The sequence below is a fragment of the Sciurus carolinensis genome, chromosome 3 (genome assembly GCF_902686445.1).
Source record: "Sciurus carolinensis chromosome 3, mSciCar1.2, whole genome shotgun sequence".
Lineage (NCBI taxonomy): Eukaryota > Metazoa > Chordata > Mammalia > Rodentia > Sciuridae > Sciurus > Sciurus carolinensis.
In genome coordinates this window covers 65,977,523-66,001,376 of record NC_062215.1, presented here as the reverse complement: position 1 = coordinate 66,001,376, position 23,854 = coordinate 65,977,523, and the positions used below count along the sequence as shown (strand labels likewise).

At 49.8% G+C, this 23,854-nt stretch overlaps 1 protein-coding gene across 1 annotated transcript in view; it reads right to left on the bottom strand.

Moving 5' to 3' along the window:
• The window catches only part of Rab11fip4 (RAB11 family interacting protein 4), a 113,892-nt gene extending 94,091 nt beyond the window's left edge, over nt 1–19,801 (bottom strand). Inside the window, exon 1 of the mRNA XM_047545924.1 lies at nt 19,333–19,801. Coding sequence (XP_047401880.1) covers nt 19,333–19,491 — 159 coding nt within the window. The 5' untranslated portion in view covers nt 19,492–19,801. The remainder of the gene's footprint in view (nt 1–19,332) is intronic.
• Nucleotides 19,802–23,854: the final 4,053 nt, after the last annotated feature.

The window sequence follows — 23,854 nt, the reverse complement described above, 5'->3', positions numbered from 1 at the left end:
AAATAACCTAGGAAACAGCATAAAATCACGCTGCTGATCTGTCATACTGTCACATGCCCAGGGCAGTGTGTCATTCCCAGGCTCTGCAGATAGAGCTGGGCTGGAATCCTGCCTCTTCCATTCACCAGCTGTGTGACCAAGGATGGATGATTCAACCTCTCTGGGTGACAGAGTTTATTTCATTATCAGTTAGAAGGAATAAACTATGGAGACTTAGCCCAGAAGCTGACATGGAGCAGACTTTAGATAAATGAGCACTTTCCTAGGTTGGCCCAGCCTGAGAGCTGGTGACACAATTGTCAACATAGGCAACTCCATGTGCTGAGATGGCTAATCCTTCTGCCTCCCCTTCCCACAGCTTTTAATTGACTGAACTTAAAAAATGAATTGGAACGCCGCATGGAGGGGGCTTTGGCAGGGGTGACCAGTGGGGGCCTAAAGGGTGGTAGAACAGGGTGTGGCAGTTGTTAGTAATGGTGATTCAAGAAGGGTTAGCAGGAACAGAGAAAGGAGGAGGCAGAGTCCCAAGACCAGGGCTCGGATGGTATCTGTGAGTTTGGGGAACCATTAGTTTCTGTGGTGACTGGAGGACAGGGGGAGGCTGACCATGAGGGACAAATGGAGAGGACATTCCTCTGGAGGACACTCCTTTGGAGGAAACTCCTCTGCTGGTGATTTTAGTAGGGACCTAGCAAAGCAGATGTGTACCTAGGAAGGTGCATGAAGCTCACAAGGCAGAGCTAGGGAGGCACAGAAACCAGCAATGGCCATGTTGACCTGGGCCATGTGGGGAAGAGAGAAGAGGGAGCTGAGGGGAGAGTGGCAGGCAAGTGGCAGGGCTTGCTTGCAGAAGGCTTGCAGCCTTCCAGGGAATCGAGCTTTAACTTTTGAAACCAAGCAAAATGTGGCAGCTCTGGCCAGAATTTCAACGTTGCTACTGTCAACAGGACAAAAGAAAGGAACCCGTTGTGGGATTTTTAAATAAGGGAAAGACAGGCTCACCACCAACCTCTTGAGCGAGCTTGGCAAATGCCTCCCTGAGTCTGGGTTTCTTCGCCTGTGGAATGGGGCAGGCAGTACTCACCACCTCACGCTGCTATCATGGGGACCAATGGAGATCATGAAATTTAGAGCATTCCACCTCCAGAAACACTGCACAGGGTTTGTTAAAGACCTCCTGCTGAGTCCTATGGCCTGGCAGGGTCAGGGAGACACTTAGGAGGCAGCCAGGGACAGTGATATCCTGCCTACCAGGTCTCTCCCTCACAGGAACCTCGAAGGGGAGCTACACAACCCGCGTAGCAGAAGACCTGAAGCCCACCTGCATGTGGGCCTGAGGAGCCGATCTATCCCAAGGGAGACAATGGTATTTACTGCACGCCTCCAGGCCAGGCCCAAGAGGGGACTGGGGCCACCCAGAGGGCCTCCCAGGCAGATGGAGGCAGCAGAGACTACTATGACCAAGTCCCTTCCCATCTGTTGCCCATTGTGAGGCATGGGAGGATTATAGTTCCAGGTTCACCAATAAAGCAAGGGTCCCCAGAGAGGGTGAGTCCCTTGCCCAAGGTCACCAAGAGGGTATTTTTTAGAGAGTGTCAAGGTGTCACATGAAAAAAAGTTTGAAGATCAGGAGGAAAAGGAAGAGAAGACAGATAGGAAGAAAAAAAGTGTTTTCAAGAGGTCAGATCAGTACATTTGAGACACACAGGCCAAAGTCAGAGTTTTGAAGACCAAACTTTACCAGACCAACATGAGGAAGGCACGCTTTTCAAACAGTTTGCACTCTCTACTCTCTCTTTGCAGGGCCAGGATTCCTCACACGCTGTGCCCTGCTGTGGACACTGCCATCTTTGAAGCTTTTCTCCTTCACATAGGACACTAAATGGGCCATTTCTGCAGCAAAAACAGAACCTGGGTGAGAGAAGGTGGTGGTCCCTAGAGAGCGAGGATACCTCACTCCACGGGCACCCCCCTGCCCCCACTGCCAGCAGCACCGGGTGCAGCTTCCAGCACTTGCTGCGCCCTTGGAGAAGGCAGATGGGGTGGATCTCCGTGGACCAAGCTGCCTTCCAGGTTGAATAAACTTCTGGCTCTGGACTCCCCAGTCTGGCTCCAGCCCTCCCACAGTACTGATCAGGGTGGGGGCCCAAGTGTATAGACAAGGGATCCCTTGCTCCCTCATCCCCTCCATTCCTTTCTGTCCCTTCTCCAGGAAAGGAGACCCTGTAGTCTGAGTAGCTGCCCCATGCAAAGTCAGTTGGGGAAAGTCCTTAGAGGCCAGCAGGATCAATGGTGGGGCAAGATTTCAAGTCTTGTCACCCAGAGGGAGCTCTCTGCAGAGGCAAACTTCTTTTCCAGCAAGCACAGCAGTAAAAAGCAGAGGCAAGAAGCCTCAAGCATGATTTAGGCCTTTATTCATAATTAAGACTTCTTCCCCCAAAGAAAGCATCTAGATTGGAGGTCTGGGGCAGAGGAGGAGGGCCAAGGCAAGAGGGTACTGGAAAGGACAAAGGCATTTGGCATTAACACACCCTTCACCTCATTTATCCTCACACCAGCCCTTGAAGGGAGGTTACTGGCCTCATTTACTAAACCGGGAGACCAAGGCTCAGGAAAGTCAGGGACTCGGCAGGATATCCCTACTAGGAAAGAGGTAAGAAAGGTTTGAGCCAGCACTCTGATCTGGACCCTCGTGGTCTCTAGAGCAAAAGGATGAGGGGCTGAGTCCCATCCTAGTCATCCTAACAAAGACCTGATGAGTCTGGCAGCCAGCTAGGGACTCTGGAATCTGTAGTTTCAAAGGCCCCCTAGAGAGACCCAGGGAGGGGAATCCAGATTGAGCTGCTGGCTGCCTCATCCCCCAAAGAGAGTGGCAGGGGCTGGACTTCAGTCAGTCCCACTTCCCATCTTTGAGCTGGAACATGCCCTGAGACTGGCACTAGGGCACTTAGGAGGATGGTGGTGGTGAAGGGAACAGTCCTAGCACAACAGTGAAAACAGAGGGACTGTGCCACCACCCCTCCTGGGCAGACTCAGCCCACGGTGACCACAATCCCTCCAGGGATATGGTGCGACCCCCACCACTGACAGTCCCCTCACTGGACTGAGAGCTCCCTGGAGTAAGGATAATGGTGATGAAGACATGATAATGATACCTGGCAACGCTTAGGAACAGTTCCTTTGAGCCGGGCATTGTTCTCAGAGCCTGACGAGTATCAATCCATTCAGAACTCACAAGCCTATGAAGTAGTTTCTATTATTAGCCCCATCTTAGAGATGAGGAAATTGAGGCCAGAGAGCCTAAGGACCTGCCAAGAAGTGACGAAGTGAGAATTCACAGGAGCTTGGGCCCTCTTCCCTTAGGTGGTCCCACCTCTTCTGTTCACCCTGTCTGCAGGGGTGTGTGCCTCAACCACAACTTGGGGCCACACGGTGGCAGCAGCAGGTCAAGCAGCAGCTAGAGCATTCTACCAGTGGCCTCTGGGGAAGTAGAACAGAGGAAATAGAGGGAGAAAGGAGACGAAAGGGAAGAAAAAGGAGACTGCAGCTGTACACTAAATTCCCCACAAGCAGACCTACTCTCAGACCTGCTTTTCCTCCCAAATTCCTGAGCAGTCTACCAATCTTAGAGTTACTGAAAATTCAAGCAGCTATGAAAATTACCTTATTTTGATCAAAGAATGACATTCACTGTTGGCCTATGCAACGTATCTTCAGATTAGATAAAACAAAGGGAAACGTATTTTAAGAAGACTTTAATACAGGCACATTCCAAACATTACTGATCAGGTAGAGGAGACAAGGTCAACCGAAGATCCCAGAGAGGATCTTGTGGTCCATGATCAAAGAGCAGTGTTCACCAGGGAGTACTGTTGCACACACCTTCCTACACACCCTCACAAGGCTTTCCATCAAAGAAGAATCTGGAACCCCAAAATGCGTCTCTTTCTTGAACACCACACTCTTCCCTCCTTTGGATGCACGCTGCCCAGTTGATTTCTTTCATAGAACAAATTTATCGATGCTTTATTTTCTGATATGCCCTGAAATTCTTTCCTGTGGCAAATGTCAGGAACCTCCTGGGGCAGAGTTCAGGTCCCTTCTCCCTATTGGAGGGACCTCAGAACCCCTCTGGTGACAACTGGACTTGGATGTTTATTACCCCCTGCCAAGAGTTTCAAATAGTTTATACTAGTACAGCACTTTCTCTTCTAAATGTTCCTAAGTCCATCATGGTAATTCCCCTGCATCAGGTGCTTAGGACGCACAGGAGCTGTGCCACTTGCCCCCTCATCCTTTCATTCACACACACCATTACCCAGGCGTGGAGCTTGACTGCACCCCCATTTCACTGATGAGGCTCAAAGAAGTGAGGAGACCTATTGAGGCTCACAGAGCCTGCAAGTTGGCAAGCTGGGGGTTGATCCATGAAATCTCCAGACCCAGCACCTGAATCCTTGGTTACAAAGCCCTCTGCCTCCCCAACTTTCCTCTGGCAGCCTTCAGAAGCACAGAGAAAACTGCTTATAGATCACAGGACTTCAGGGGGCAGAGCTGAAGAGGAACTGGACTCCCAGGGTTCTGGGCCAGTCTCCCTGTCCTGCATTTATTCTCTCACTTAGTCCTCCAAGTAAATACTAAATATGTCCATTAGGTTCCATGCCTGTCCTCAGAGAACCACAGAAACCATGACCCTCCCAGGGCATGCTGGGAAGGAGAAGCACTTGTGGGATGGGAGGTCAGGTTGCCCTGTACATACGTGGCTTCTGCCCAATGTCACCTGGTAGGCACACCCTGACTTTCCTTTAGGGAACAATCCCTCTCCCATTCCACGTGTTGGGTGGCCAAAGTCAGGCATGGGAGGGGTAGAGGATGATCACCTGACCAGGTTGGGCCAATCTGAGATTTGCCTTGAGAAACACAATTCTTTGCACCAACTGGGAAAACAGCAATCATCATTAAAATGCTTAATAGATGTTGAGGAGTCATTTGGTACAATGTACCATCTGCTCTTCAATAAAACTAAAAAAAGGAGAATGGGTCATGGAAGGGAAGTCTTTATTAACATGCTAAAGAATATAAATCTAACCCAAGTGCCAACATGCTACTTAATGGTTGTAAACTATAGTCACCCTATTAAAAAAAATAAGAAAAGGATGATGGGGTCCTGCCTCTGTCTACCCCCTGTCTAAGACCACAGCAGAGGGCGGAGGACTGCCTGGGTTCTACCAGCTACTTATGGCTGCCCAAGGTCAGCTCTGGCCATCTGTGCCCATCCTGTTCATTCTCTTTGCTTTGCTGCTTCTGACTGCCTCCCCTGACCCACAGTCAGACACTGGACACCTCTTGCCAGACCCTTTCCTCTACACCTGACCCTTCCCACAGCAACACCAACCTCAACCTCTCCAGGATCCATCACCTCCTTGGGGACAGCCTCCAGGGCAGCTGTGGTCAGGCACTATCCCAGCCTGTTTTCCTGACTCATAGTGGGGCCATGTGGCCAAAAAGTCCCAGCATGCCAAACTCCCCCTTTCACGTCAGGGCAGATGTCTCCTGTGCCCACCCCTTTTAACTAGTTCTAGAAACATCGGTGGCTCCCATGACAGTAGGAAAAGCAACTGGACTCACAAACATGAGGAAGAAGGCATAACAAAGCAATTATTTCTGAAGAGGATGTGATGGCTTACCGAGAAAATTCAAAGAAATCAACCAGAAAATTACTGGAAGTCATAAATGAATTCATAGTAGTGGTGAGAGAGGAGATAAATTTACAAAAATCAATTGCATTCCTATGTGCTAGTGACATGCAGCTAGAAAGAAAAAAAAAAAAAGCCAATGGGGGAAAAAACCTTATCTTATAGAAACAAAATACATTAAATATTAGGCATTAACTTAGCCCAGTTGTAAGATATTTATCTTTAATGTTAATATTTTGCTCCTGTTGGAAGGACTAAACATGCAGTAAAGAAAGCAACACTGTCTAAGTTAGTGCAATGCTAATTAAAGCCTCTGAAACATGTTATATACTTAAAAATTCATAAATGATGGAGAAAATCAGAGAGCTCTTTTAAAAGCCAATGATGGACTTTAGCTGGGGCTCAGTGGTACAGCATTCACCTAGCATGCATGAGGCCCTGGGCACCATCCCCAGCACCAAAATAAATGAATTATACCAAGTAAAAATGAGCAAAACGTTATAATGCTGCATTAAAACAAAATGAACCTCTGAGCATCAGGAAGAATAATGGAATGAATCATAACACACTGGAAAAGAAAGAATTCATGAATTCATAGTGAGACTCAGGAAAAGGAGGTCGGAGGCTTGGGGCATAGCTCAATGGTGGTGCCCATGTTTAGTATGCACCAAGTCCTAGTTCAATCCCGACACACCCATGCACACACAAAGTAAGGAGCAACATGAAAACAATGCAAAGCTGCATCAGCCATCAAAAATGAAAATTTAAACAAGTTCGAAATACTATTACAGGTCTACTGAAACTGGCAGAAACAAATTGAAAATACTACTCAGTGTCAATGGGGATGTGAAAAAACAGGGACCCACATGCCTTGGACAGGGTTTGCTTCAAGAGAGGGGAGGAGACAGAGAAGGCAGGAGAGACAAAGAACCATCCAGATGGCACCAGGAAAGAGTGGCCAGAAGCCCAAATGCCTCTGACCAGACAAGGGGACCAACAGGCCCTTGATCCCACCTACTCAGGGCCTAGGAGTTGGCAGCAGGTGTCTCCTGGCCGTGCCTGCTCAGGGTCAGGGGCTCTGGAACTCACACAGAGGCTGCTCTGGCTGGCAGCCGAGTACACACACTGGTAGAAGCAGAGTCCAAGGGATAGTCAGTGGGACTGAGGGAGGTCCAGCTTGACACAGGCTGCCAGGACACCCCTGTGGGCCCCCAAACCTGGCTCCAGACATCCCTGCCCCTTTACCCTCTGGAGGGCACTATCTGTGGAGCACTGTCTGGACTCCACTCTGTCTGCTCTGCAGAGGTCATTGAGGAGCCAGGGTTGACCAGCTGGCCCATGGACCCTGCCACGTGGGCCAGGTTCAATGAGCCATGCAGGGCAAATGAAACCCTGTGTGTAGACATGGACAATGACTGGGGAGAGGACCAATCCTGTGGGCACAGGAAATGGCATCAGGTGGAAAGGGGCCAATGGTTCACTGATGATCATCATATGCAGGTAATGACCAAGGTCAGGACAGCTTTAAGCTACAGAAATCCAGTTAAGGGTTAGTTAGCTCTCTTTTCCTATAAAGTGGTTTAATTTTCTACATAAACAATAACACTGGGAAGTTTTTTTTTTGAAATGAAGAATAGTTGCCCTTGGAAGGATTTATGAGTGAGGGCAACCTCCTAGCTGCATAGGCTCTGGAGGTGTGTAGACTTTTTTTTTTTTTGTACCAGGTATTGAACTGGGGTGCTTTAACCACTGAGCAACACCCCCCAGTCCTTTTACTATTTCATTTAGAGACAGAGTCTCACTAAGTTGCTTAGGGCCTTGCTAAGTTGCTGAGGCTGTCCTCAGCCTCCCAAGTTGCTGGGATTACAGGCATTTGCCACCACACTGGTGCGTGTAGACATTTTAAAGCCAGTGGTCACTGTGTACTGAGCTCAGATCCCATCACCCAGTCACCTAGACAAGAATCACAGGGAACTCATGGGAAGTTCTGTGAACCTCCAGGAAGCTGCCCCTGTTTCCCCTTCTCTCCACCCTCAGAGTCCCTGCTCCCTGCCTCTGGACAGGGGCAGGGCCCCCAATTTGGCTTCCTCACTCCTGCTTTAGGCTACTTTCAGATAGGCTTGGCTGAAACCCAAGGGACCCTGGAGTTAACTTCTTTAACACCTTGGGAATCAAATCCAGCCCAGCCCTCCCCATTGGCCTCTGCCAGCCAGGCCAGGCTGCCTGGCCTTCCCTTCCTCCAGGGGGGTCTCTGCCTGGGCCTCTGCCTCTTAAGTCTCTCCTCTTGCACACCCATCCTGCCCTTCCACCCCTGTGGGCCCTGCTCCAGACTCAGCCCCAGAGTTACCTCTGGACAAGCTTTCCCAAGGTGAAGCAGAGTGATCTGAGCAGACTGGATCTCATGTCCAAAGCACACCCACATGAGCCTCCAACCCTGTCCTCCTCACAGGTGTGCTACCGAGGTTTCTACCCTGGAGCAGGAGAGTGGTTTGCAGAGGCTGGGAGGTGGGCGTGAAGGGGTTTCGTTGGCCCAAGCTACAAAATGCCGGTTAGGAAGGAGGAATAAGTTCTGGTGATCTATTACCCAGCAAGGTGACTATAGCTAATGATTAAGTATTGTCTATTTCACAATTGCTGAAAGAGTGGATTTTAAATGTTCTCACCAAAAAAGAAGTAAGCGTGTGAGGTGATGAACATGTTCATTAGTCTAATTCATTCATTCCACAAATATTGAGGTATCATATGGTACAACATATACAATTACTATTTGTCAATAAAAATAAAATTAAAAAAAGATTTCTATCTTAGTCCACCTGCCCCACAGTAAGGAGCTCTCTTGGGAGAAAAATCCTACCTTATTCATCTATACATCCTTCAGACACAGATGTATCTCAGAGTAGGAGCTCACAAAAGTCTGTGAGAGTGGAAATGAATAGTTCACTCAGAAAATCTGAGTTAGTGCTCACAGTTGTATTAACTTATGTGTCAGGCATGGTGGTAAGGCCTTAACACGTATAACTAACATTATTCCCACTTTACAGATGAGAAGACTGAGGCACAGAGAGGTAAAGTAACTTCTCAGAGTCATAGAACAAGTTAAATTGTGGTGCTAACTTGATGTTAACTTGTGGTGTTAACTTGATGTTCCTTATGCCAAAGCCCCTGGTTCTAGAGGATAGAACCAGTGTAGGTTGAATTGAGGTGCCGGAAAAGTGGGTGGAGAGGGATAGGTGACAGGGAGGCAGAAGGGGTCAGGGCCCTCTGAGGCCTCAAGGCCTCTGTGGTTGGAATAATCTGCAGTTCAGGCCAAGGAAGATGGAGGAGCCAGAGAATGTGGTCAAGATGCTGGTAGACTGACCAGGTGGAGACAGAATCAGCCTGTCCAGGCCCTTACCACACACAGCACAGGCCTGTAGATTACAGAGGTGTCTGGCAGGAAATGTGAGCAGTCATAGAAATTAGTGCCTCCTGGGCCTACTTAATCACCACCTGAACAGGAAGAGGTAGAGATGCATAATGCCGGGTACGATTAGCTGGCAGCCTCCCTCCTCTCACCTCAGGTCCTGCTGGCCCCTGAGCCATCTATAGAGGCCAACTTCCTGTCTCCCCAGCCCTACAAATAAGGAACCTACTTCTGCTCTGTCCTGGCCCCGACCCAAACCACCCCAGGCTCAGAAGCCATATGAAGCCTCTGCTGTGTGGGTTTGTCTCCCCTCCTGACCTTCTAAGAGCTTGGGACTCTCATACGCAGGCAGTTCTGAAGGCAATTTTAGAACAAGATAAGGGGCAGGGGTTGTAGCTCAGTGATGGGGTGCTTGCCTAGCACGTGTGAGGCACTGGGTTTGATCCTCAGCACCACATTAAAAAATAAATAAAGATAGTGTGTCCATCTACAACTAAAAAAAATTAAACAAACAAACAACAACAACAAAAAAATCCAGAGAGGCCTGTGTTCAAATCCCAGCTCCTCCACTTCCTGGAGGATCCTGCTCAAGGTGCTTCACTTCCTGCTATTGAAGGGTGAAAGGGATAAGGAACATGAAGATAGTCAGTGGGCTTCAGGTGCGGCTCCTTGCTTCCTTTGTTCTTTCTACCTATGTGGCTGTAAAACGAACTCTGGTCATTGCACACAGGAACCTTGTGCCTGAAAGGAGCAGGTGGAGGAAAGGACTTGGGGCAGCAGAGATGCCTACAGTTCCAGGGTAGGTGTCCTATAGGAATGACGCAACAGGCACCGTGCTAGGTTTCTCAGGATTCTTATCTTCAGTTCTCTAAACAGTTCCACAAATAAGGGTTAATGACCTCCATTTTCTAGTCAAGTGAACTGAGGTCCACCCTCATAATAAGCACCTTCAAAAATAACCCAGCCTCCCACTCTTTCAGAAAAACCTCAGTCCTTGGCAGAACCGATGGCCTGCATGGGAAGTAAGAAATCATAAAAATAGTTCATTCCACTGAGGCCAGGCTTGTGCTGAAGTGCTGCTGTCCTTCCAGAATTCCTCTGAGCCAGACAGTCCTAGCTCCTGATTTCTCCCGAAGGTCACCATCTGGCTCTTGTTCCAGCCTGAGTTCTTACTCTCCTGTCTTTCTTGTGCCTTCACCATGTTGAGTCACTTGACCCTCCTTGAAAAGGCCAGACCTGTTCCTGAGTCTGTGCTTAGGCCTTATGCATGGCAGGCAGTAAGTGATGGTCAGATGGTGGCTGGAAGAATGGACAGATGGGAGGCTGGTGGAAGGGTGGGTGAACACATGGGTGAGACCAAGTGAATGAGAAGACCTTCAATGGATGGGTGACTGGGTGGCTGGACGGATCAACAGGTAGATGGCTGGATCTATGGTTGGAGAGGATAACAAGTGGGTAGATGGATGGATAAGTGGCTGTATAAATGGATGCCTTGGTAGTAGGTAGGTAGATGGTCAGCAGGATGGGTGGAGGGAAGGATGAGCAGATGGAGTTCTGACAGACAGAACCGCTCACTAGATGAAAGAGAACTCCTCCAGAACCTGGTAAGTACAGAATGGGGCTGCCTTGGGAACAGTGCATCCTCATCTCTTTGCATGGTTATTCTAGAATGACACAGCACTGAATGGAAGGTCCCATTTAGTGATCTCTACTCCCCTTTCAGGTTATGTTTTGGTGCAAATCAGCCCTCTGTCTACCTTGTCCAGGTGCAGATCTCAGACTGGGCCCTTTTTGGGGACATGCCCACAATAGGTCCATGTGGAATTAATGAATGCTTTTGGAGGAAGCTGGCAATCTTCTTGGAGTTTTTTGGTTTTGGTACTAGGACTTGAACCCAGGGGTGCTTAACCACTGAGCCACATCCCCCAACCCTTTTTATTTATTTTCAGACACGGTCTTGCTAAGTTTTTTAGGGCCTCATTAATTTGCTGAGGCTGGCCTTAAACTCACAATCTCCTGTCTCAGCCTCCCAAGTTGCTGGGATTACAGGTGTGCACCACCATTCCCAGTTTTTTTTTTTTTTTTTTTTTTTTCCTGTAAGTCATGAGCAAGTGAGATGTGGGTTGGACTCAAGGCCTTGTCTAATGGCAAGACAAGAGATCCTATGGTTACAATTTGGGCTATGGCTACATGGAGCCTGCTTCCCTCTTGAATCACTGGTATATAAACTTTTGGGTTCTGGTCTGCTCTGCTCCCCTTTCCCAGGAGCACATAAGCTATGGACAATGCCCCTAACAATGACAGGTTGCAGGGAACTGGTGGTCCTGGGGGGGTCTCCATGGATCAGAAGATGCTGGAGGTGGAGGGACAGCAAGGGGAAGAAGGGTACTAAGAGCCCCAAGTCCAATAGTAGAGTGGGGATGGCTTCAAACAAGATCCACTGAGAAGGGTCTAGTTATTGCCTCTGTAGAGGGCAGGCAAGGGGCAGCTCTCAGCCAGAGAGGCTGACAGGTGGGCAGTTGGCATTCCATAAAGAAGAGGAAGAGACATGAGGGTAAGACATGGCTACATGCTCCAAGAAAAGATGCCCAAGGCAACCTAATAGAGTTCTCACACCCCTAATTTTGGGGGAGGTACTGGGGATTAAACCCAAAGACACTCTACTACTGACCTACATCCTAGCCCCTTATTTATTTATTTTGAGACAGGATCTTGTTCAATGGCTGAGGATAGCCTCAAACTTGCAATCCTCCAGCCTCAGCATCCAGAGTTGCTGGGATCACTGGTGTGCACCACTGCACCTGGTGTGTCTGGTCTTTAAAGGGCACTAAATCACACCTGATTCAAGTGCTGGGCTTCTACCTCACGTAAACTTCTCTGTCTCAGGCAGTGAGACATAAGGGCTGAGCAGAAGAAAAGGGAGAGAAAGGACCAAGTGTCTGCCAGGAGAAGCCTGGCTGAGGCACCTGCCTTGGACTTTTGTCAATCTATCCCTGGCTCCACATGTGCACCAGAGGTCTGGTGGGGTCTCTGCTGGAAATCCTGACCCCTCACTCCAGCCCTCCTTCGTCTTCCCCATCCAGCAAATAGCAGCCCATCTCCAGATTCTCTCCTCTCACAAAACCCTTCCATTTGGCCCTTCCAGCCCCTTCTCCATTGCCACTCCCCTGTTCCACACGACCAGCCGCTCTCCTCACAGTCTCCCCACTTTCCCCGTCGAAGTGGCCAGAATGGTCCTGGTCAGACTTCAGTCAGTTTGAATCCGCTCTGCTCAGAACTCTCCCAGAGCCCCATCTCACTCACAGTGAAAGCCAAAGCTGCTCAGGGCGGGCCGGAAAGCTGCCTGCCCCACTCTCTGCCTTCTTCCCAGCCCTGCCCCTGCCTGCCGTTGTGCCATCTCCTTCCTCTGCCTGGACCATGCTGCACCAGACATCTGCAAGGAGCAGGCCCCATTTCATTCCAGGCTCCAACTATATTCCCATCGATGACATCTTAAAAGTGTTGGTTTGTGTTTAGTCCTCTACGTCTCTTCCTAGCATTTCCCACCTGAAGGTTTTTATTTATCTCTTTTTAATTGCTCTTCGTCACTCCCATCAGAATGTAAGTGCCAGGTCCAGCTCTTTACCAGTGCCTGGAACAGTGTTGGCACACAGTAGTTACACACGAAGTGCACAAAGTGAAAAAAAAAATTAACCCAGAAATGCGTGTTAAGGGTAATGGTAAAATCTGAGGATACTCCACTTAATAATTTTGGGGTGGGGGAAGACAGCAGTTAACCCAGGCATGACACGCATTGTTTCCAAATCAGTGGACATGTCCTCTCCATCCTCCTGGAATCTGCTCCACGCAGCTCTTCAATCGTAGCCAGCTGTCAAGCTCCCTTCTGCAACCAACCTGGAGGGACTGCTCAGAACAGGAGGGGAGGGGACTCAAACACCTACTCTAGGGCCTAAGCAGAACCCACTCTGGTCAAAATGCCCACAAATAAACTGGGGACACAGTGTTCCAGTTTGCACCAAGTCTCACTGGCACAGCACCTGTGCTGGGCTGTGTCCAGGAGTCTGGTATCTCCTATGGCTACACCAGCCCCAAATTCTATGCTTCCCTCCCAGGCAGTGTTGACTGGCACAGAACTTCTCTGGGTGGTGGAGCTCTGACCTGACAAATGAGGAATAGTTTCTCAACCCCAGGTTCCAGAGCTGCCCCCTCTGGGGCCACAGTCTGAGTAGCCCATAGTAATCACCTGGCCCACCTCTTTCCTGGCTCTGCCTTCCCAGCCTCCAGCCCCACTAAAGGCTCCTCCTTTTGCTCTCCTTACACTGCCCCATCTCCTTTCTACTTGCCTCTTTGGTTTCCTTTCTGGTGCTGGAGAAAGTTCCAGGGCCTAAGCTTCAGGTCCTGCTGTGACCCTGCTCAACTTGGTGACCCTGAGCCCTTCAGCACGTACATGTAGAGTGGAAAAGTTTTCCTCCCAGGGGAGCTTGTGGATGCTTCAATGCTTCAAGGTTCTCCACCCACTGAACCCCCTCTGTGGGTACCCCTTGCTGCTTAGAAGGTCTGATCCTCCCCAGCACAGGTTTACATGTCCCTAAGCATAGGGGACCATGCCTATCCCCGGGCAAACTTTACACAACCCTGGGGCTTCCTTCTTCTCTAGATCCCCAGTGTCTTGGGAATGACACTGTTCTTCAGCAAGGTTTTAGCATATAGATTCAGGTTGCAACAAGAGCCTGACATGATGGACAAATCCCTGTGGACATTCCTTACAAGCTCCTCCTCCCAGCAAGCCAAACAGGCACAGGCCTGAGATGCCTCAGGGTGTTAGGCATCCCAGCTGGGACATGTCTCCCCATTTCTGTCCTGTTCCTCTCAGTGGGTCACTGGCACCCCCACCTTTCCTGCCAGGACCTGGGTCTCCTTTCTGTTTCACCAGTTCTGCCATTCTGCATTGTGGCTCTATGAAGCGGGGTACAGGGAAGGGGCCTGTCCTCAAAAGAACTTCTGTCAACTGGACCATCAGGAGTGGCTTGTGGGATTCTGCTGGTTTTCTGGGCCTCTGTCAATTCTGCACTCTCTACCACGGCCCAAGTAGGGATCCTTCTGCTCTCTTATCTTGTATCACAGCCTCCTGAGAAGTCTGTCTCCAGGCTTGCTCAGACCCAGACTCCAGTCTGAACACACATTTGATCTTGGCTTCCTGGGTCTTCCCACTGCCTACAGGGCCCAGGGCTGGTCCCTGACTAGTGTCAGCCCATTGCAGTAGCCAACTCCTTTGCCAACTTCAATACCTCCACTTATGCCAAATGGCTGGCATTTCCTTGTGGCAGTCACTAGCACAGAGATGACATGGGGCCCAAGGGAGCCCAATCAGGAACATTATTTGACCTCCTCTCAATAGGAACAAGGAGACAAGTAGCCCCACTTGCTTCTGTATCCAAAGGCATCTGCAAAGAAGAGGGAAATTACAGGCTAGTCCTAGGTTAGCTAAAGTTCAGTTACTTCCCCCAAATAATTAACAGCATCCTTTTGGAACCTGAGCAGAAAGGACAGGCTCAGAACTCAGAGAAGGTGCTGTGCTAATGGATGACAGAGACCTATTCACTACATTTGTTTCCATTTTTCTAGCAATAAGGATGGTCTTCAAGTCAGAAAAGAAAGAAGAATATATAAGAAGGAAATGTAGTCCAAAATCTCTCCAGTTGCTCTTTTTTTGTTCTCGGCTTTGAACTCAGGGCCTAGTGTGCATGCTGAGCGTATGCTCTACCACTGAGCTGCACCCCCAGTCCTCTCTGCCTGCTTTGGTGTATTCCATTCTCTGACCACTGATGGGATGTAAGAGGGACTGGAAGATCAGAGCTGGACAAGGGAGAGAGGCTGAGAACATCAAAGACAAGTTCTAGTTCTTGACCTTAATCCCCAATAAATCCCCAGCCCAGAACAGCCTCTTGAACATATTTGCAACAGTTTGGAAAAAAAAATAATAATAAGAGCAGCAGATTCAATTCTAGGTATTTTGTCTGTGGAGATACTGATTGATAGCTGGCTAGTTATCTATCTATCTATACTGGGGATTGGACCCAGGGGTGCTTTACCACTGAGCTACACCCCCAGTCCTTTTTATTTTTTGTTTTGAGACAGGGTCTCACTAAATTGCTGAGGTTCTTGCTAAGTTGCTGAGCTGGACTTGAACTTGGCATCCTCCTGCCTCAGCCTCCCAAGTTGATGGGATTACAGGTGTGCATCATGGCACCCATCTTATGTGAGACTCTATATCTATTAACTCTTTCAAGCCTCCTCCCAAATCCTGTAGCATGGGGACTATTATCAACCCCACTTCACAGAAGAGTAAGAAAAGGCCTAGAGGGGCTGAAATAATAGCAATACATCAGAAGCCCACATGGGCCCAGGGCAGAGTCGTCACTTTATGTACTTTTTCATGGCTCTCCTTCAGTGCTATACACTTTCAGGGTCCTCCCCTGCTCCTCCAATCTTTGGAGGAGCAAAGCTTTCAACAAATTTTACTGTCTTCTCTTTTCTGCTGAGTCCTAAGTCAATAAATAAGGGGAATATCACAAACCAACCCAATACACATATTACATTATTAACTGAAGCCCATACTTTTTTCAGACTTTCTTAGCTTTTACCCAATGTCCTCTTCATGTTCCAGGATCCCATCCAGGACACCACTTTATGTTTAGTCTCCATGACTCCTTAGATTCTACTTGGCTGTGACAGTTTCTCAGATCCCCCCTGTCCTCAATGACCTTGACCATTTTGAGGAGGACCTATCAAGTATTTGGTAGAATACCCCTCAGCTGGTTTGTGTCTGATATTTTTTCATGACTACACTGGGGATATGGGTTTGGAGAGGGAGACCACAGAGGTAAAATGTCATTCTTATTACATCATATCAAGGGCACATACTATCTACATGACATATCACTGCTGATGTTGACCTTGATCACATTCTGATCAAGGTTTCTGTTCATCTGGTTTTTTCACTGTGAAGCTGCTCTTTCCCCCTCTTTCCAAACTGCATTCTTTAGAAGAAAGTCACTGTACATCTCATACTTAAAGCTGTAGAGAGCTTCACTTCGACTCCTCGATGGGGGATTAGCTACATAAATTATCTGGATTTCTTCTATATGGGGAATGAATACTGTTATGTATTCATTCATTTAATTATGCATCTATCCAATCATGTATGGTCTCATAGGCATTTATTTCATACTCTGAAACCTAGTATGTTTTAGTTTTTGCAAAGCATTTGATCCTGGTATCCTTGGTATTCTGGGGGTAGCTGGTAAAGTGCAGAAAATGAAGCCCATATCTAATGAGTGATAACTACCCACTCTGGAGCACCCAACAACATTGGGAAATCAATATTGCTACTTGATTTTTTTAACAGATCAAACACAAACTGTCAGAGTACACAGCATTTTGAAGGTGCTCTGCTCATGGGGAACGATGCTCTGAAGGATAGTGCATCTGTAAATTTGGTGTGTAGAGAACAGGGAAGCAAAATGCAGTTCCAGACGGTCTCAGTCTATGAGTAAAACTGTCCCTACAGGAGCCTCAGGCCCTGTCCGTGGTCCTGCCCTGTGTTCTTAATCAGTCTTGAGGATTCCCACACAAAAGAGCACCAGCTTCTCCAGCTGCAGGCAGTACCTGAGAGTGACAGAGGCTGGATCTTAAGTCTCTCTCAATAATACAACAGGATGAAATAAACAAGATGAAATTTAATAGGAATAAGGATCAAGTAACAAGCTTAGATTCAATAAATTAATGACACAAACAGGCCTGATCTCTTCAACAAGTTAGAGTTATGGAGCGGGGAGGCACAGGGGTACAACCAGATGCACTGCACAGTCCTGGAAAGAAAAATGGTTTTAAACAAATCAGCCAAAAAGTGGAAATTTTCAGATCAAATAAGGAATTCTGGAAAAAGTATCTGTACTAAATGTGATGAGAATTTATTGAAGCAGAAAGGTGATAATCATTTACTGGAAAGAAATTAGGTTACAAAACACTGTGTGGGGTATGATCTCATTGTATGGAAAAAATCTACACATAAGCATAGGAACAGCTCTAAAAGAATGTGACCAAAAGGTCACCCAAGGGCTCCTTGGGGAATGGGAACATAATACTTTTATTTCTGATTGTATTTCCAATTTGTTGTACTACATATAGATCACTTCTATAATAATATACAATTATGTTTAATAAGAAAAAAAATCACTGTCCCTTCCCATGGCAGATGATCCCTGGCAGAAGTTTCTAAAACAGATCCCTGAAGATTTCAGTGGCAAGAGATAGCATGAATGGAGAGTATGGACACCCTGAAAATGCAGGCCCACCCCGAGCTGCTGTGCATGTGGTGATGTGGTAGGGACTCCTGGTCCAGGCTCTTCATGTTATTGCTAGAAAAAGTCACATGATTAGTCAATGGCAACTCCAGGGTCAGAAGCCAGAGGTTTTGGCCCTTTCTGAGCTGTAAAGAAAACAACTTGGGACTTCAGGTCAGGGGATATTTGGCATAAAGCAGGTAAGATGGGAGTGAGTGTGTGGGGGAGGAGCAAAGGGGCAGGAGTGCTGTATTAAAATATTTAAGAGGCTGTCACATAGAAGAGAAACCCACATGGGCCCCTGTGCACAACCAGATGACTAAGTGGCAAGCAGGTTTGTATCTAGAGTATAGAAGAAGGTTCTAATGATAGGAGCTGTCCAGCTTAGAGGGTAAGATGGTGAGGCTTGGGGCATGTGGCTGAGGTTGGTGGCCTCCTGCCAGAGGTTTCTGGGAGACTATTCCAGGACTGAAACTCTATGGTTCTGGAATCACCTGTTTCAGTCAAAGCAGAGTGACTTCTCTTACCTACAGCCAGTGTCCTGAGAGGGAGAAGCTCAGCTCTCCTAGTTTTAGGGAGCTGCTCAACCGGCCTCAGATGGGAGCCACTAGTGAAAGGGAGGTTTTGCTGGCCTTTGGGGGAAGAAGAAGGATCTAGGTGGTGGTAGGTCCCTGAGCAAAGCCAGAAAAGGGGGAGGACAGGCTCCAAAGGCAGCAGTGAGTTTTCTGGAATAAACTGGAGTCCTCAGACCTGACACCTACCTCACTCTCTTCCACCTGCTACTCTCAGGGATGTCCAGGTACCCAGGAAGGGAAGACCATCACCTCCCACTTGTCAGGTAACAGGGAGGCATGCGCCCACTCGTCATCATCCAGGCCTGATCTGTCCTGGGAACAGAATTCCAGCCAGTGCCCACTGGAGACCCATGGAACCAGGCTTCCTATGCAGGACCTGAGGTCTCAGGTGGCCTTGGAAACCCACTGCTCAGGCCTTTTGTCCCCATGAGAAAATTGTGACTATTGTAGAGTAGGAAGGAGCTTGAGGATGAGGGATACTTTCCAGTCAAGTGAGTGGCTAGTACTCCCCTCAAAAACACAGTCCCTGTGCTAATGGTGGTGAGAGGATACTAGCCTCTGGCATTTACTGATATTACTCTGTCCACCCACCGGCAGCACCAAAACTGAGATTCCAGCCTTGCTAACAATCCACACAACTCCTGCTTTCCACCATGAATGTGGCCACACTACGGGAAAACACGCTGCTCAGATAACACTTCCCAGGCTTGGCTCTGCTGGCCTGTCGCAGCCAACACAGTCAGCTGCCAGCCAGGCCTGCATGGGAGGTCACCAGGCACTGGGCGAGAATCCAGGATGGCCCCAAGCTGACCCCTCCTTCCGTGTTCGTGGCAGGGGCTGCAGTCAAGGCAAAGTGCCCCTGCTTGTCCCTTGGGTAAGGCCCAGCAGGGTGCACAAGGACCCCTGCAACTCGGTCTTCGGAGGATGGGGGTTCCAAGGCCACATTTTGACAGCGCCTATCCCCAAGAATCCACTGGGTTCGCAGATCGTTCAGAGAAACCCGCACTGAGCGTGACGTGTATGCCAGCAGCCTGGGGCTGAGGGTGGAAAGCAAGGGTCTGACTGGGCAGGGGCTACCCCGGGTCCGCGATGCCCGGTCCTAGCGGAGGGAATGGGGTTGGCACAGGTAGAAATTCTCACGCGAAGCAAGTCACTGCCTTGGGTTTGTGGAGCGCGGAGGCTGGTCCCAGGCGTGGGTGACACGCCGGGGAAGCTGGGGGAGGGGCGACGCGGAGGGCACCGAGGCCCGGCTCGCGAGGGCAGCGGGTTCAGGGACAGTAGCGCCGGGGGCTGGCCCGGCGCGGCCGCCTTACCTCCTCGCCCTGGCCGAAGCGCAGTCCGAGTGCGGCGACGCGCTCCACACGCAGGAAGCCGTCGGGGTCGCGGCCGCACACCTCGAACACCTCGCGCAGGCGGCGCACGGAGCGCAGCAGAGCCGCGGGGGCGCCCGCCCAGCCCGCGCCGCCTGCCATCCGGGCGGGCCCCGCAGCTAGCCCGAGCCCCGCGCCGCGCGCTGCGCCCGCCGCAGCCCGCCCTGCGCCGCCATCGCCGCGCGCCCTGGGCCGCCGCCCGGCCGCCCGCCTAGGTCTGCGACGCGCAGCCTCCGCCCGGCGGCGGCCGCTCGAGTCAGCTGCGGCGCCGCAGCCCCGCCGCTCGGGGTGGGGGGAGGGGAGGGGGCAGGAGAGGGGCGGGGGCCGCGCGCGAGCCCGAGGCAGGCGGCGGCGGCGGGGACGCGGCAGACAAAAGGAGCCGCGCACGGCCTCGGGAGTGGGGCAGCACTCGCCAGCAGGTAGCGGAGCGCGCAACGGGCCGCTGCCTTCTCCTCGGACTCAGTTTCCCTCGGCGTAGTGGCCTCTTTCCCTGGAAACCCCGGAGAGTGGCCTGTCACGCCGCCACTGTGCGCAGCGAGTGTTCTGAAATTCAGAGTTGTCCCCAGGCCCCGCCCATCCTGAAAGAAATCATGGTTATGAGGCCTGAGCCTCCGGACCACCCGTGCCGGGTCCAGCAACCCCTCATCCATCAGCCCTAAGTTCCTGGTCCCTCTACACTGTGGCCAATCCCTGCTTACTGTATGTGCCTTCTGTTAGCACCTGCCATTTACAGAGAGCTCAGTATGTTCCAGGTGCGGTTGATTCGATTCTGAGGAAGCTGAGATTCAGAGAGGATGGACTATTTAACTTCAGGTCCATAGCTTGTGAGAGGTAGGACAGGATTCATACCCAGATCTGGATGCATCTGGACTATTCCCTTGATCTGTGCTGCCCCAGAAAGAACAATCTCCAGGCAGCCCTCTGTGATCTGAGGCCCACAAAGTCTTCTCCCACAGCACTTGTGGAGCCTGCTCAGGGTGAGGGGGAAGAGCGTAAAAGGAGGAGCAGGGAACAGGCTCAGTTTGGAAGAGGGAGCTTGGGATGGGGTGGGAGGGGTAGAGAGGACCAGGGGCAGGCAGGAGGAAGAAAATATGAGGCCCTTCCATTAGGCTTCCTTACTGCAGGGCCCAGGGATACCTGAAGCTTTGGGGACGTTGTGTCCTCCCTCCCCAACCCCCGTTTCTCCCACTCTCACACCTCCCTGGCCGCCCTATCCACCCCAAGCTCAGAACCCAGGACGAATCTGCAGCCTGAGTACACTTCTGCCTCAGCTCCTCATTCTGACTCATACGCCAGTTTCCCCACACTGCAGGACCAGGCCTGATCTTCTTTCCTGGCTCCACTTCCTTGCTCAGCACAAGAGGCCCTTGTGGTAATGGTTGCCCTCAACCCAAGTACAGGCTTTGACTGAACTCAGTCCCACTTAAGATTCCTAGTTTAGCAGACAGGGTTCCTCCTGCAGGAAGCTTTCCCTCGCACCCCATCTTGCCTCCTAGTCTGCATTCTAGGCTCTTCTTCCAGGTGTCCACTTTTGTAATTTCCTGCTGTCCATCTTCCCCAATATGCTGGGAAGCCCTTCAGGGTAAAATTTGTCTTAATGATCTCATGTCTCTCATCTCCAACCAAGAGTGGACCCAGAGGAAGGCCCTGCTCAGAGAAGATGGGTCGGCCCTGTCTACTGCAGGAGTTGAGAGAATGTAGTAACCCAGATAGGAATTGCAGAAGGGGCTATGTGGCCTCCCCTTTCTGAACCTTGCAGGAGATCCAGCCAGGCCCTTGGCAGAAAGGTGGAATGGGAACTGGGGCCACCACCTGCCCTGGGGACCCTGATAATCATTCATCCAAGGTCAGCTCTTGCTCATTTTCTTAACCCAAGGTGCTCAGCACAGAAAGGAAATGGGCAGAAGCTGGGGCTCCCCCTGGTGGGAGCTTCAGAAATTACTCTCAGAGCTCTGGGAACAAATCCCAGGGAGGGCAGCACATCACAGGCATGTTCTCTGGGTTTGCCACATTCCTTTTATTGAGTACCCATGTTGTACTGGGTGTGCTGGGGAACAGAAAAACAGAAGTTACAGCCCCTGTCCTCGCCAAACTTAATACTGGGCAGTAATGACACAGTGTGGTCTACAGTGAGGTCCAGGCTCTGGAATCCCAGAAAAGCCTGCTGAGTGCCGACCCAAAAGACACTCCAAGATGGTTCCATTTCCAAGGTTCTTGGTTCTTAGAGGTGGATCTGGGACCAGGACCCCAGGGCTTCCAATATCTTGATCCAAGAACTCAAAATGCAGCTCCATGTTGGGGCCTCACTGCAGACTGGGAACCTGGAATGGAACGGTTGCACCAGGGAAGAAAGAGGTCCCTTGACAGAGGGATAAGCAAGAAGGCTGAGCACCTTCCTTCTGTCCTCCTTGTCCTCCAGGTAATCCCTGATTCTCCAGGTGATTTCCAAAGCTGCAGACTGGGACTATGCTGGGGAATACACATGGACCGGGCAACTGGGATACAGACTCACTGTCTAGGAAGGAATAGGTTTGGTCAAGTCCCTACCCTACTGACAACACCTCAGGGTAGGGCTGTGGTGAGAATAGATGAATTGATATATGTAATCAGAACAGTGCCAGCACCACCTCTATCCCTTATCACAAGTGCCTCTGGGAAGAGTTTACATGAGTGACATGAGGTCCCTGAGAATAAAGACTGTCCATTTCTCTTTTGCTCTCTCTAGTTCTCACAGTGTCTGCTACACACACATACACACACACACACACACACACACACACACAAGTCTGAGAAGGAATCAATTAAAATATCAACATCACACTCCTAACGATACCCATGTCTTAATCACGAGGATCTGTAAATGTCACCCTATTAAGAAAAGGGTCTTTGGAGATCTGATTAAGGATCTAGAGATGGGAGATTATCCTGGGTTGTCGAGGGAGGGACAATAAATGCAATCACATGTATCCTTAGAAAAGAAAGATCAGACAGACTTAACACAAAAAGAGGGTAATATGAGGGGCCAGGGCAGAGATTGAAGTCTGGCAGCCACCAGAAGCTGAAGGAGCCAGGAAAAGAATCTCCTAAGAGCCTCTGCAAGGAGCACAGTCCTGCCAACACCTGCATTTCAGCCTTCTAGCCCCAGAACTGTGAAAGAATAAATTTCTTTTGTTTAAACCACCAAGTTTCAAGTAGCTTAGGGCAGCACAACAGTCATAGTAAATGAATATATACAGTTTAAATATCATGTGCAAGTTTAATTAAGGGTTATGGGTCTTAGAATCCAGAACAGCTGAGTTATGCACCAAAATCTGCTACTCTTTAAGCCTGGCAATTCTGGACAAGTTAGTTTCTCTGAACCTGTTTCCTTGTCTATAAAGGAGGGATTGTAGTTCTTACTTTGCAGAGGTCCTGCAGGTATTTAATAAGAAAATGTTAGTGCCAGTGCCTCATGTCACTCGCCTTGTGGTGGTTATTCTTGTGTCAGTATGGAGCAACGTTGGACTAGTGTAGAAGAGGGTGTCTTTCTGTATTTCATCCCATGGGCCTTGACTTCAGCATCTATCTTGTCAGGAAATGGGGCAGGACTCACAGTTCTTCCTGCTCACAACCCTCTGAGTTTTGTTATTTTTCTAACCATGAATAATTATCGCTTTGGAGGGGAAGAAGGTGGTGTGAATTTCTTTTCCTTCTTCACCTGTCTCAAAATAAGCCTCAGTTCGCAGAGAGTGGCCACGTGCTCAGAGACACAGCCAGCACTGCTTGTGAGTGCCAGGGACCCTGGCTGGACTGGGGTCACCAGGGTGCATACAGCAGGACATCTTGGAGCCTCATCTTTCTTTGCCATAGGAACTCATGTCAGGAAGGGGGCCCACCCAGAACCTTCTCCAACCCTCAGAGGCAGGACTAGCTGCTTGCTAAATGTCCTTCCAGAATTCTTAGAAGAAACGGTGAAAACCTTACTAATTACCCAAACTGGGCTGCAGTTCCTGTATCATCGGCTGCAGAAATGGCCTGTGAGAATGGCTTTCTGGCAGGGCACTAGCATTTGCCTGTGGGTTCCTCAAAGTTTAGGAAGCAACCTCCTGCCTGGGTCTCACCTCCTACCCTCATAAGCTCCTGCTTCTGGCCTTCTCTGCTGCCCCCTTGTGCCTAAAAGAAAAACTCCTAAGTCCAAGTTTGGGTTGGAAGCAGGGGAGGCCCTTTGCAGTTCTAATGCCCTCTTTCTGAAACACCATCGACCACACTCAGGTACCCACTTATTATTATCCCAAGCATTATGCAGCAGACTTCAGTCTCAACATGGAGTTGATCAATGGAATGCCTGCTTGCCTTGTACAGGCTCTTCCTCTCCCTGGAGTGTCCTCCCTTTCTACCACTAGTCATCTTCAGTTGCCATCTCCTCCAAGAAGCCTTCTCTGAGCCAGTTGCCCTCACTGCTCTCCTCCTGCAGAACTTCATGCAG